Below are 15,282 nucleotides of genomic sequence, written 5' to 3' on the forward strand. Positions count from 1 at the left end.
CAGGGAAATTCTCCCACCTCAGAGGTTGACTTGACTTCTGGGGGAGGCCATAGAATCTGAAACTGTGGAGGAATGCCCTCAGAATTCAACAATTTCTCTATTTTTAAGGTTTTAAGAGCCTGGAGCACCGATATGAGCAGGATGTCCCCAGCTTATTATTGTCTTTGGTAATGCATCCTCTGTGTTGCATCCTCTTCCTAAAGCAAATACCACTTTCATTAATATCAGTGACATAATTTTCAAATTTTGATGTTTTCCTATGAGGTGTGTATACTTCAGCTATGCTCAGCTTGTTTTTTGAGTGGCTTTCATCACTTTTTTCAGAAAAATATGGTTACCTTTCCATTACCCCGACCATGCCTGCCTTGGCCAAGGTTGGCTCCCTCTGACACTATTCAGGGGTTTCTCTCTTCCCTGCAGCAGTCCCTGAGGGAACAGCTGTTTCTGTTGAGCTCTCAGCCTTGTTTTGCATCTTCCTACTGTGAAATAGCTGTGTGTGGTTGGAATTCTTATGCATTCATATGCTGTGAAGTTAAGTTCCAATGTTCTTCTGGATTTTTGGCATTTACCTGTGTTCTTATCAATAATTTTAGACATTGAGAAATCACAGGTTTTGTTTTTTAATTTCACTGTTAAAAAGTCAGAAAGATGGAAGAATTGGATCATGTATAAACCTAGTCAATATTCATTGTCTAAGCAGAGATAAAGGAAGACAAGTTTTGGTTTTTTTTAATGGGAGTTTAAAAGGCACTCTCAGTTCATCCTTTAATGAGAAATGGAGATGTTTTCAAACATTGAAGTATACTCCATACTAAATTAAATTTTCATAATTCTTAAAGTAATAAACTTTGTTTTGAAGATAATCACTTTAATGGATTTTGCAGTTCTATTTACTGTTTCTTCTGAACATTGAAAACAGATACTAATAATACTTAATTGAAATACTAATTTGAAGGTTGTTCTCTACAGTCTGTTAGCAAGTCTACAAAATCTTACGCCAAGTCTAATTGACTTCTCTGCTTTCCTTTTAATTTTTCCTTTTTTTTTATAAACAAGATTAAGCAGGCTGTGTAAGCAGCAACCCTTTCCTCCCTCTTTTGTTTCTTGCTTTCCTTATGTAATACTAAAATACTGTGAATATTGGGAAAAAAGAAATCTGGCAGAAAATGTTCTCTGCTGCCCTTTTGCAATGGAACATTGTTCCTGAGACCTAGAGTGGGTTTTGTGGGCACAGTTGCAAAACTTCATCTTCACTTCATGGGATGACCAAGAAGTTTTTCATTTGAGAATTCCCTGAATACTGCCCAGCAACTTCTTACATTAGTCAGTATTCTTGTTTCTGTTTTCCCTTTAATATCAAGTTATTTCTATTGTTAAGTTGTGAGAAGCAATGATGATGAAACATTGAGTTTGTGCTGGGTATTAAAAACCCTGCAGACATGTCTTGGGAGCACATCTAACAGATAATTCAGTTTATAAAACCTGGAGAAGTTGGTATGTCACCATGTTGTGTGACAGATCACATTGTATTTAATATGAATGTATTTAAAGGCAGCTGAATTTCTCAGAAACATACTGGGAGCTTTTTAAAGTTTGTCAACCTAGATTTTTTAAAAATTCTGAGTTTGTTCCATTAAGATGTAAATATCCAGTGTGAATGTTCAGAAATATACAAAATATTAAACATGGACTATTGTACATGGCTGGATTAGGGGTCAGGGACATATAGTAGTAGAAGTTCTATAGCTGCAGTGTTGCAAACATGAAGTTTATTCAGTGCAGCAGCTGCATATTAATAGCTAAGCATTGTTCTTCATAGCCCATTTGGTGTATTCCCAGCTGGGGTTGTGTGAGCTTCTGCCTTGAGAAGCATTTCTGGTTGTTCTGATCTGTCCCAGCTCTGCATCCCTAACTAAATATATGATGGTAGTAATTGCCAACATATTCACATAACTGCACTTACAGAAGTGGCTGTATAGGTAGGTACTTTTCAGTAAAGAGTGTTTTAAGATTGTAATACTCACTTTAAAAAATGAGCACCTGCACCCACGTTTAACAAGAGTGTCAACTTTAACTTCATGCTTTCAATGGAAGAATAATCCAAAGCTGCGACTTTGCTGGTGAGGGTAAGTTGGGATGCTCCCTGCTGTTCAAAGGCAAAGTGGCACAATACACACGCAAAATACACGGTATTGCTGCTAACTTTGTGTTCTGTGTCTATCCTTTAGCCCCAAGCAATTAGTTTGTTACTGTCTGTTTCACGCAGTTTGTCTTACTAGCTTTTCATTTTAGTCTTCTTAAAGAAACTGAACTTGTATCCAGTGTTTAAATCCTTTTCTGTTGTGGAGGTATCTTTTTTTTTTAATGGTAGTTTCATAGAAATCTGATTTAGGAAATACAACTTTGTAGCACCACTGTAGTTTCATTTAATGTTTTTTAAAATACATATTTATTTAACAGGAATCCTTTTTATTAGCTTTAAAAAAAACAACTTGTTTTTTTCCCCTCATTTAACCCTCAAAACTTAGTTTTGCTCCTAACTGAAACACTTTTCTGTTCTTATTTAACTTTTGGTGCATGGGAACCTTCTTCTATTAGATGACCACTTTAAAGGTTGTCACAGTAACTTTGTGAGTTTTGCTGCAATAAAAATTTTGTAACACTTTTGCTTCTTTAACAGGTGTTCATTATGTGGATCCAGGTCTTTTTCTTGCAAGTTATATATATTGTTGGGCACATTTCTGAGTTACAGGATTTTAAGGTTGTTTTTTTTTTTTTTTGGATGTATTCATAGGAATCTTTGCCTTTAAGTGTGCCCGGGCAGAAGAGCTATTTAACATGTTACAAGAGATAATGCAGAATAATAGCATAAATGTGGTAGAAGAACCAGTAGTAGAAAGGAATAATCATCAAACTGAGTTAGAAGTACCAAGAACCCCTCGAACACCTACCAGTAAGTATGGTTCTACTGTCAGATGACATACCTGAATGTAATGTGGTACTTAGTTGAAAATAGCATTTGATTTGAATTTAATTTTTAAGTAATTAAAAAGAAGGCTAATTTAAAGCTAAGAGGTAGCAATGTATTCTCTCAAGGTACTTGCTGAGGATTATCTTCAAGAAGTTAGTTTTTGGAGCTTATTTGTTGCATAAGAACACTTATGAATACACCTATTGAATTGCTTTATGATATGTCAACATGCTTTACCTGTAGCATTTCAGAGAAATGTTAATGTTGGGCAATATTTCAAACTTTTTATTATGGGGAAAATATACTGTTTAAATCACATGCACAGTTCGTTTGGAATCTTTCTTTTGCTCTGAGTAGGTGAATGGATGAGTGAAGTATTTACCTAAAATTTTCTGGTATTTTTGAAATCTCAGGCAGATGGCTTGATATTTGAAACTAGGAATTCCAGTTTATTGATGATTTCAGAGAAATGGAAGCTTAGATAAAGGAGTCTCTGTTTGTCAGGGGGAGATTTTAATAGGGGAAAGAGAAGTTGGAGGGAGTTTACTGGGTGTGTAATACACCTAGTTTTCAGTGACTCCTTCATAAATGTGTTCTGGTAAATACTGGGATGCTGTTCTGTTTTCCATTTCCTTCCTCCAAGCAAAATTGAGCTTTGTGAATACTTAATATTGTTTTACATATTTTACTTTCTCCTTTGAAAATTAAACTTAAGATAAAAAGTATCTTATTCATATACAGTAAAATGTTCTATTTTAATATGGTTTTGGCTGTTTTCTAATTGAATCAGCTCCTGGATTCAATGCACAAAGTTTACCCAACGGCTATCCCAGATACCCATCTTTTGGAGATGCTTCATCACACCCTTCCAGCAGACACCCTTCTGTCGGCAGCGCACGCCTTCCCTCTGTCGGTGAAGAATCAACACATCCTTTACTTGTAGCAGAGGAGCAAGTGGGTGTTTTTTTTCCTTTGTAGACTGAGGTTCTACATTATTTCAGACTTTTCTAGTGATTGTTCTGTAGGCTTTCACTTGTGTTTCAGTATCAGGTGTAAAGTATTCCTTCAGTATTTTAACTACCTCAGAAAAGTGTTTGTCTTGCCTCTTTAAAATGATACTTTGTAGAATGGCTTGCTGAGGAACCTATATTTTATATAAAAATAAAGATAGAGAAGGTATGTGCTTACATTATACTCTTTTCAAAAATTTCAGTAACTATTTTTAAACATGAGTAATTGTACATTATAATGAGAGATCCTAGTCAAAAAGCTTCTTTATATGTAAGTCAAGTCTTCTATTTGCCAAATAGAAGTCATGGAATAATTTAGGTTAGAAGGGACCTCCAGTCCTCTAGATCAAAGTTTTAAGTTAGAGACAGCTGCACAGAGCATTGTCCTGCTCATATTTTGAATACTACAGGCAAAGGGATTCTACAAAATCTGAGCCATGTGTTCTAGTGTTTCACCACTGTTGCTGTGAAATCATTTCTCTCTGTGTTACCAGATTTTTGCCTGTTACATCTTGTGTTGGTTGTCCCTTGGCCTTTTGCTGAACACGCCCAAAAACAGTCTGGCTCTGTTTTTGCTTTATCTGTTAGGTAGTTGAAAACAGCTATTAGGTGATTCCCTGCATTCTCTTAAAATGGAACTAAGATGGTGTCCTCAGCTTCTCCTTGTGTGTCATGTGCTCCAGCTCCTCTCTAGTCATGGCCCTCCACTGGACTGGCCTCAGTATGGTGCTATCTGTCGTGTACTCAGGAGCTCAGGTTCAGTCTTGTGAGAGCTGAATTGATGGTAATAGTGATTTTTCTTAACTTACTGGCTGTGCTATTGCTAGCACAAACCAGTGCATGTTTGGTTTTCATTGCTCCAAGAGCAGACTGCTGACTCACATTCAACTCACCATCCACCTGAAGTTTTGCTGCAAGGCTGTTTTCAGTCATTTGGTATCTAGCCTTTACTGTCGGTGTTGTTTCATACCAAGCACTGGATTTTCTATTTGCTGTTGCTAAACTTCATAAGGTTTCTCTGCAGTCGGTTCTCTAGGCTGCAGAGGTCCCTCACAGTGGAAACCCTGCCAGTCTGGATAAACTGAAAACTGTCAGGGTATCTTCTCTCTCATCATTCAGGTTGCTGATGAAAATGACAGTCAAATTTATAAATGTCATGTGGTTTAGGAAGACTTTCATGTGTGACAGGAAACAGTTTTGGAAACCAGAGAAGGTAGCCAGAGCAGAGGGCTGTGAACTGTCTTCTGGGAAAGGATTTGTTAGGAGCCCTCACAGAAGAGCTCAGGTGTTATTATTGGAGTTACTGAATAATAAGTGAGTTTAAAAAAATCAGTGCAGGAGTCAAGTGATCTGGTAAATGACAATTCAGCTGGAAGAGCTTGACAGAGAGATTGGCAAGCTACCTGACTGCTGCTGTAAAATACTACTTTTGCTGTTTGGGTATCCAGACATAGAATTAAAATTTAGAGAAGGAATCCAGTCGTTCCCATTCAGCCTTGTATTGATCCACTGTGGAAATTGGAGAGTTATAACCTAGGAGGGTATCTCCACCTTTCTTAGTGACGTACAGTGCCAACTCCTCCTTCTTTTTAAATCTGAGTGCCACACTTCATATGGAATATATTGTATATTTTCCTATGAGTTCCTGTTCTTAGGAGGCTGTTGGCTCTTGAAGAAAGAAGGGATAGTTCTTCCTGTAGACCCAACCTCTCTTTTTGTTCCTGGACTAGTACACAAGGCAAGAGACCGAGGGTTTTCTTAGATCTCTCTGTGGTTTTCTTTTTGGTTGGGTTTTTTTTTCCTTGTATGGACAGTAGATTTCCTTGCAGTGTGGAAGTTATGAACATAAACTTAGCCCAAGTAATTGCTGGTCACTGGTAAGGGACAATAAAGTAGAGCTCTCAGTGATCTGCTTAGGTAAAGTTATGAGCTAGGCTGGAGCAGCCCAAGGTGGCCTTGATTAGAGCCAAACTGTAGAACTAGAGCACAACTGAGCTAAAACATCAAATAAAAATAATTATCAGTGTAAGATATAAATTGTTTTTTCATTAGAGGAACATTAACATAATTAATAACAAAATTTGAGGGGAAAAAACCTAAAACTGACTTCAGTTCAGCAAAATGCAAGAGAGGTGACTTTTGCTCTTAAACATCTGCCATCACACGTCTTTCTTTTTTATTGGAAAAGTGGGGAATTAAGAAGCTAATAAATTTGGAGGGGGAGGGGAAGGCAAAATAGTGTTTGAATTTCTTCTTTTTTCTTTCCCTTTTAGGTGCACACGTATGTAAACACTACTGGAGTCCAAGAGGAAAGAAAAAATCGATCAAGTGTGCATGTGCCACTGGAATCAAAGCTTTCAAACACTGAAACAACTAAAACGAAAGAAGATCAGATGTGTACTGATGACAGAGATGCTCAGGTTCTCCTGGAGCCTGAAGGAGTGAAGTTTGTTTTAGGACCAACACCTGTTCAAAGGCAGTTAATGGAAAGAGAGAAACTGGAACAGCTTGGGAGAGATCAAGTTAGTGGCAGCAGCACAAACAACACTGAATGGGACACTGGGTACGACAGTGATGAACGTAGAGAGACACCATCTGGTAATAAATTGGTGTATGAAAATATAAATAGGTTATCAATCCCTAGTGCCTCAGGGGTCAGGAGAGGTCGCTTGACATCAACCAGTACCTCAGACACCCAGAACATTAACAACTCTGCTCAGAGGAGAACTGCGCTGCTGAACTACGAGAACTTGCCATCCTTGCCTCCTGTTTGGGAAGCCCGGAAGCTGAGCAGAGATGAAGACGACAGTTTAGGACCAAAGACCCCGTCTCTGAATGGCTACCACAACAACCTAGATCTAATGCATAACTATGTCAATACAGAGAATGTAACAGTACCAGCAAGTGCTCATAAAGTAGAATTTACACGACGTCGGGACTGTACCCCAACAGTCTTTAACTTTGACATTAGGCGTCCAAGTTTAGAACACAGGCAGCTCAACTATATACAGGTTGACTTGGAAGGTGGTAGTGACTCTGACAACCCTCAGACTCCAAAAACCCCTACCACTCCACTTCCGCAAACTCCAACCAGGCGCACAGAGCTGTATGCTGTGATAGACATTGAAAGAACTGCTGCTATGTCAAGCTTGCAAAAAGCACTGCCCCGAGATGACGGTACTTCTAGGAAAACTAGACATAACAGTACTGACCTGCCTATGTGAGCCTGGGGAGCATTGAATCATTTGCACCTTTTGTGAAGTTTATAAAATTGAAGATGCGAGTACTTTGCATTTCTTAACACTAACGCCTTTTATAGACTAATAGAACTTTTTCTGCATACTTCATGTACTTGTCTTACTAAAGGGAATTAATGTAGAGCAAGTATTCATTTTAGCTAACACTATTTCATTCTACAGTAGAAGTAATTACTGCATAGCAGCATCACCACCTTTCACAGTGCCTCTTTTAATTGATTAGAGTCTGAGTGACATGCCAGTTTTGAATTTATAAATATTCTGGTCTGGTGCCTATACTCATTAATGGCATTTATAACACTTTTTAAAGCCTCTTGATATGTGCATTATTAGCAGGTAAATCTAATCTTTCAATATACATATCTGACGTTCATTCCTCATTGAAGTGGTTCCTCCAGAATGAATTGTGTGTAATATGTTAATTCACGCAGTTTGACATACACAGAATATATTGGTTCATCTCAAGGAATATAAACACCACACCGTTTTTGTCTGTGGACAAGAAGGCCTCTAATTCCTGACAGTTTTCTTAACTTGTGTGATATTTGAGAGGTCCATTGATGATTGTTGATCAGAGCTATAAACACATCAAAAACCAACCTTAAGCTCCTTCCGTTGGAATAGAATTCCAAGTGACATATCAAATTCCCTCTGAAATCTGACAAAAATTTTACTCTCATTAGAGTTTTGGGGTCTTTTGTGAAGGAATTCACAGGTGGGCTGTGTGAATTAAGGCTCTCTTGTCATTTCTTAGTTCAGTGTGCCTTCTTTTCTTTGCATTTGTGTGTTTTCTTTTTATTTGTTCCATAATGTCTTGTTTTAAAAGTCATAATTTTGTACATAGCTTTAATTGTTCAGGATCATCTATGTATTTGTCTTACTCTCTGCATTTGACAAAGCAAGACTCTTGAAGGTCAAATGGTTGTCTTCGTCCAGTGTTCTACTTTTTTATGCCTGACAGAAATATCCCAGCTCTCCAGCAGCATGCATTATTGCACAACTGGAAAGGTTTATTATGCAGTTATTGTCTTCCTCTAAAGCATCTAACACAGGTTACATGGGAGGCAGGGTACTGGACTTGATAGTTCTTTATAGGAAGTTGTACATTCTAGCAATGTACATCCATAGGTGATAGTGTACTTTAATTTAAAAAGATACGTAGTAAATTATCTGAAGGTAGTATTATCTATGAGCATACTTGTTTTCCTTTTGCAGTTGGTGAATTTGGTTACAATGATGGCTGCTCAGTGTTACAGGTACATCCAGGTAGAATATTGTTTGTTGAATATGCCAGAGGCACCCTTAGACGTGTTTTTTTTTTTTCTGTTTTGTTTATTAATACTCTGAATAATCTTAGAATTCTGGCAGTATTGCAGGTGCACCTTGGTACTAGCAGCAGAAGAGATTGCTCTTGAGCCTGTGATTGCAAAGGAACTGACACTTGTGTGAACTGGTATGATGTAAAATAACCCTTGAACTGTGAGGAAAAACATGCAAGAAAAGCCATTTGGAGATCTGAAAAAGCATTAAGGGTCTCCATGCAATATTTGAATTGAAGTTTTATAAAAACCAAACTACAATTATTTTCTGTCTTTTAAATTGGTGTGTATTTCTGTTCCTACAACTTTTTTCTTTGGTCTTCTCTCATTTAGTAGTGGAGCAGTAGTAGCAGCACCTGAAATATGTCTCTTGCCATACCAATAGGTGGCATCAGGCCATTTTTTCACTCTGGCTTTCATTATTCTTTACAGACTGTATGGTACTGAAATACCAGAGGGACAAAGAACATAATTTGCTGAAGTAAAAGACAGGAGTCATTGAGACCATTGTGAGGAACTTAAAAGAGATTTTTTTAAATAAAAAATCTTACTAATTATTTCATGGTCAGCTTCTGCATACTCTTGTCATAGACTTGCTGACTTGCGAGGAGACCTTGGTACTCAAGAAGGTAAAGACTACCTAGAGGTGGGCATTTTAAAGGTTGTAGCCAGGTGGGGCGTTGGTCTCTTCTCCCAGTTAGCCAGCAGCAGGACAAGAGGACATGGGCTTAAGCTGTGCCAGGTAGATGTTAGCAAGAAATTCTTCACAGAAAGGCTGATTAGGCATTGGAATGGGCTGCCCAGGGAGCTGGTGGAGTCATTGTCCCTGGAGGTGTTCAAGGAAAGACTGGACATGGCAGTTGGTGCCGTGGTCTTGTTGACAAGGTGGTGTTTGGTCATAGGTTGGCTTCAGTGATCTCAGAGGTCTTTGCCAAGCCTACTAATTCTGTCATTCTGTGATTCTGTAACTGCTCCCTCACATCTTTGCCATTGCCTCACCTTATGGACCTCCTGGTCTGTACTGAAGAGAAATAACCACGTATTGCAATATACTTACTGGGTTAATAATTTTGGTGTGATTCTTGTTCTCAGCATATAGCTCACTTAAATTTGTGAGCTGCATGTGTTTTGAGGCAAATCTGTTTGATCTAGCTAGTTGCTTAGCAATATATGGTCCTCATCTGTATAGTTTGGACTAATTAACTGGACCCTTAAAACACACCTGTGAGGCAGGGAAGTAATAATATTCTTAACTACTAAATAGGGAAGCAGGGGCTTTGGTAGATCATAAGTGACCTGCTGAAATTTCAGCAACCAGCCATATCCCTCCTTAGTTCCAGTGCACTGTCCTATGCATTTATTCTGAATAGTCTCAGATAAAAAGAATGGTCTGAGCAAATTTTTTACATTGTTGCAAGTTTCACAATGTTTTCTTAGCTCTGGTCCCCAGAATTGAGAACACACTGAAATTTCAACTGTCCATAGCCTTAATTATATTAAGAAGTCTGATGACATATTTTCCAGGACTACTTTTTAACCTGTTACATTTCACAGGTGGGATAATGCTTTCTCGTTTTGTGTACGCTGCAAACATGCTGGGTAGTCCCTGTCACCCACACTACTCATCTTTAGCATTCCTTATTTTCTGCCCCTTGAAGTAGATGCAGTTGCAATGCACTTTACCCTTTGAGACTTGGTAAATATTTTTTCAATTCAGTCTCTTTTAAAGACTGTGATGTTAGATTTAGTGTCTGTAATCTAGGATTCAGTTTTCAGCTGAAATCTCCATGGTATTTAGATCATATTTATTTTGGGCCCACAGGTGTATAGACTGAGAAACTAGAAATACATAACCATTTTCTTTAGTAAATGTGGCATGTTAAGTTTACATAAACTAGATCCTGTAAAAATGGTAGCATCTCCATCCAATTCTACTTTTCATCCATAATGTGCAGTTGGTTGCTGCCCTTCAAACACATTTGACAAGGGGAAGCCTTTAACTGTAGGTATTCCTTTAGTGCAATGATTTGGGAAAGACATACATTACTGTATATTTTAAACAAGGAAACTGAGTTGTTAAAGAACACAGAAAAGTGACCAAAAGTACATAATATTGTGCTTAAAATACAGGGAATGAGAATTTATTCCATTGTTATATCAGGAAAATAATATTTTCCTCAAAATCTTGTCAGAAGGAGGACCAATTGTTTTAATTTTTGTGGTGTTTTTTGCCAGCTTCCTAAAACAATCTTGAAAAAGACCATTCTGAAAACCGTGACACTCGTTAGAACATCTTTTGTTTCCCCCAAGAAGTATGTTCTGCGTTTAACAGGCATTGAATCTGATGATGTGCATTTAAGTACTATTCCTATTAAAGTCTTCAGAGCTTTTCTAGAAAATGTACGTGTGGGTGTAAAAAGGATCACAGAAATGCGTAAAGTGTACAAAGTCCAAACCAATGTCAAAACAGGGCTGCTTTTTATAGGTGACAGATCAGCAGTTGATTTTGCTGGTTTTATAACGTGTATTGGCTCAAAATCTGTTCTTGTTTTTGTTTTATGTTTACCCGCTTCTCAATGAGAGACATTCAAGAGAGAGCAGATTGTTCTTATTCGCTGTCGGTGAAGTAAGAGTGGAAATTCTGATTCATGTCAGTAGTCTGAGCATACAATGATGTATCTGATTTGGGCGTCTTATTTTTAAGCAGTATTCCTCGCTTCATGTAAGGTGAGATCAATGGTGAAATTCCATTTCTGCACTGTACTAATTTATTTAATGGCTGCAAATAAGATGAAACTAATGGAGTAGGGACTAGTAGTGGACTTAAATCTGAAATTCTCCTGTTTCCCTAAAGGAGTCTGGTCCTTCATTGTGATAGATAGAGTTAGGTGTTTTTGGAATTTAATGATTTGATCTTTCCCATCTCTTCCTTGAGGTAGCAATTCAGGCATTTATATTTGACAGTATTTACTTAATATAAACCTAAGTTCATTTATTATATCTTTATTTTTAATTCATATACACTCCAAGAAAAAAGAAATCCAGAAGAAATTCCTCCACAAAAAACTGCGTTAAGATGGAGTCAGGTTTGCTGATGTCCTTCTTACAGAAAATTATGGAAAAGGAAGTCATGTTGAGGTTCTTTCACGATCTTTAGGAATTACTTCCTCTTTTGGACAAAATGAGTGAATCAGAAGGAAAAAAAAGAGCAACTTAGCATCTGCAACTCTGACCATGTATACATTATTTCTTGTGCTGTGCTGTAAGGTATGTGAGTAAGTCTGTCAGATGTCTTATGAGGATATTTTCCTAACACGGTGTTTGCTCCAGATTAACGCAGTATTTTGTTTGGAAGTATGTAGGTGTACAGGTAGAAAGAGAATTTGAGAAATAAGGTTGATGAAACAAGTGTTGGACATTTCTATATTTTTATACATTATGAAGGGCATTTTTGAAATTTTTCTTGCAGTTTTAGTAATTATTTAGTGTGGTAATATACATATATTGTGACAATGTTTTCCGCTATATCCATTACTTTGATGTAATTCTATTTTATGTAGCAAATATGTGTATATAGAAAGGAGATTATGTAAAAACTATCATTAAAAAATAGTCTCAAGCCCTTCAGAACAGGGACCGTCTTCCTATGTGTCTGTACAAAGTACTAAATGCCTTGGGTCCCAGCCAGAGCTCATGTCTGAGACCTGTAGTGACCGAATTGCCAAGTGAGGAGTGTGGGGGAAGCAGCTCCCTGCTTTCTGTGAGAAGCCTTCGTATGAAAGGTGCCATGAAGCTCACCCTGCCAGTCCCCAGAGCTGGGGCTGTGCAGTGTACTGCTGTCCCCAGCACCGCCTGCCAAGCCACCCAGAGAGCCCAGAGTGTCCTTTGCTCCGGTCCTTCCCCTTGGCATTTGGAAAGGAAGTCTGACAAGGAGCTTTGATATCATCAGGAAATCTTCCTTTTTAGTGGGGTGACCCTTCCAGAGCTTGTTTGGTCTGCATGCAGTGTCCTTTGAAGACAAAGAAATTATTCCTGTTGACTTCAAGGGCCACTGGATGTGCTCCTGCAAGATCAAGTACTGCTGGTGTAACAGCTCTGTTACACCTGAGGACCTGCTTGGTCAAGTTCTTCAGGAATGGTCTAAAAAGATGTAAAAATATAAATATATTTAATTACATGTACTGAAAACCAAATCCTATTTGTTGTGGTCAGAGTTCAGATAATTATGGGAATTTTGATTTCTTAGTCATAGTTGTTGTGTATGAAAGAGGAAGTGATTCTAAAATGTGTGAAAGATCAGGATTACACCTGTTTTTTAATGGTAATGTTATTTAGGAATGGATGTCAGTGAATTTAACTCCATAATAATGCAGGTTTTTTTGCATTGGAATATGTGTGTATATCATACACCCACATTTTATATATAATATATTATATATTTGGTACTAACTTTGTATTTTGAAATTTTGCCAAATCGCAAACACGGATGTTCTCACTTGTAAGACTTTGGTACTTAATAACTGAATGTATAAGAAATGCTCTGGTATGATAGGAAAGAGTGTTGTATGGTGTCCCACAGTCCAGATGGCTCGACCAGCAGGCACGTTGCCTTTCTCACGTCTCGCCTCATTGCAGCATCACCTTTGGTCTCCTGGAAAGCAGTCTGTGTCCCGGCCAAACCGCAGGCCAGCTGCGCACCGCACTAGCGTCAAAGCTGACTGGTAGGAGTGATACAGTAGTCACCAGTGTGCCACAAATGCATTTATTAAATGCAGAAATAGACATTTCTACAAAGGCCAAAATATTATGTTGTATGTTCCTTTCTTGTCATTACATTGTATCATATTGTAAGATTATTGTATGTCCTAATTTGCATTATAAAATGTTTTTTCCTACTTAAAGGCATAAATATAGCAACTTTGTATAAAGGTAGCTTTCTAGATTTTTATTTCTTTTATATAAAAAAGTCTAAACAGTGGGAGTACCATTGCCAAATTGTTTATAAAATTTCAAGTAATTTTCCCTGTTCAGTGAATTTGTTTTTACAAACATTCCGTATTTCTTATACTATGCAGAAAGAGTGTATTTTTATGCCATTCCACATTAATCTTAAAAAAAAAAAAATAATTTCACTTCTTTTAAGCTGTTGTTATAGAGAAAGCTTACCAAATGTGCATTTTTAAAAAAATGTGTTATGTACATTTTTCCCCTTACCAGTGCCAACTTCATTTGGAAAAAAAAAATTGTAGCATGGCAATAAACTATTGATTTTACATTAAAAGTTGTCTGTGGGTTACTTCAGTAGTTTGCAGTTAGTGTCACTGTATTGTGTTTCATTTGTATAATCTTTTTTGCTTTTCTTTGAATCATTGCTTCATGTACCTCTCTCTGCCGTCCTCCCTATTCCACTCATTACTCAGTAGTAAAAAAAACCCAAAACTGATCATGGTGATCTGAAGTCTGTAAATTCATCTCCAAGAGTTTTGTTTCATTTCTGCTGGTTTTCTGTCACATCTGTGTCATGCATGTAGATTGAGATTTTTTTTTAATGAGGCATTTTTTTCTTCACATACAGTGCAACTTAAAAAATTGCCCTTGGCACAAGAGAGGTGAGGGCACGGCACAGCCGGGAGAGGTGGGAGCCCAGAACCAGTGCTGCTGCTGTGTTCTTCCTATTGTGGTGGCACCACCTTTACACATTGTAAAGCATAGCTTAGCAATGGTCAAAAGCCCCTTAAATCCAATTTACTAATTTGCTGTAGTTTTTCTGTGAGCATTGGATCTTTCAAAGGCCATTACTTGGATAAGTCTGAAGCATTTAAAAATATTTTTTCTCCCAACTCACCACAGTAGCAGCAAACGTGAATTAAAATGAATGCACATCTTTATGAAAGCTGTGATTCTGAGAGAAGCTGTTTACATTGTTTTAGTTGTATTATTTGCCCTAGCAAAAACTTAGTTTTTGGTGTAACTATGACGAAAGCTAAAGATATTTATTGAATTAATTAAAAGAAAAAGTTAAAAAAATTAAATCAGTAGTCTAGTTTCAGAACAGGGTTATGGAGGGAAGTGTATATAACTCTGTGAAGAAAACAGGATGAAAGGCCTAACATATTCAAGAACTATACTAACCAGGTATTGACAAAATAAGCAATACAGGTGAGAGTTGGCGGAATTTTAGTCATGTTCTTTTTTGCTGTCTCCATTGGGATGGATTTCTGTCTCTGGCCAGTTTAAATCTAGAACAAACAACTTTCCATATATCCCAAGAGTTTAGTACCTAGCAGCAAGCAGAGGGATACCAGCTGGAATTATTTTTTGTAGATGAGTCACACAAAATAATACAGGTTGGGTTTGGGTTTGTATAGAGGAAAAGCAGTGACAAAGCAAAGTTTAAGTGTTGTCTCACAGTGGCAAAGCTGCCAGGGGAACAGTCACCAATTTTTCTGTATTGAATTGCAGAGCGTATTGAGTGGGATTGCGCCGGGCATCTCCTGGTCACGGCTTGTAACTGGAGCCGTGGTCTAAGAGCAGCCATCGGGGATGGAATATCACGCAGAGTCATAAAATAGCTTTGGGTTGGAAGGGACCTTAACAATCACCTAGCTCCAAACCCCCTGCCATGGGCGGGGACACCTTCCGCTCGGCCAGGACGCTCAGAGTGCCATCCAACCTGGCCTTGGACACTGCCAGGGATGAGGCACGCACGCCTTCTCTGGGCAACC

General features: G+C 37.9%; 1 protein-coding gene across 1 annotated transcript in view; it reads left to right on the forward strand.

Moving 5' to 3' along the window:
* Positions 1–13,825, forward strand: part of FRS2 (fibroblast growth factor receptor substrate 2) — a 52,632-nt gene extending 38,807 nt beyond the window's left edge. The window contains exons 5-7 of the mRNA XM_084205345.1: positions 2,795–2,953; positions 3,762–3,925; positions 6,255–13,825. Of these exons, the coding sequence (XP_084061471.1) occupies positions 2,795–2,953; positions 3,762–3,925; positions 6,255–7,205 (1,274 nt within the window). The 3' untranslated portion in view covers positions 7,206–13,825. The remainder of the gene's footprint in view (positions 1–2,794; positions 2,954–3,761; positions 3,926–6,254) is intronic.
* The last annotated feature ends 1,457 nt before the right edge of the window (positions 13,826–15,282 follow it).

Source organism: Fringilla coelebs (assembly GCF_963513975.1).
Source record: "Fringilla coelebs genome assembly, chromosome: 5".
NCBI lineage: Eukaryota > Metazoa > Chordata > Aves > Passeriformes > Fringillidae > Fringilla > Fringilla coelebs.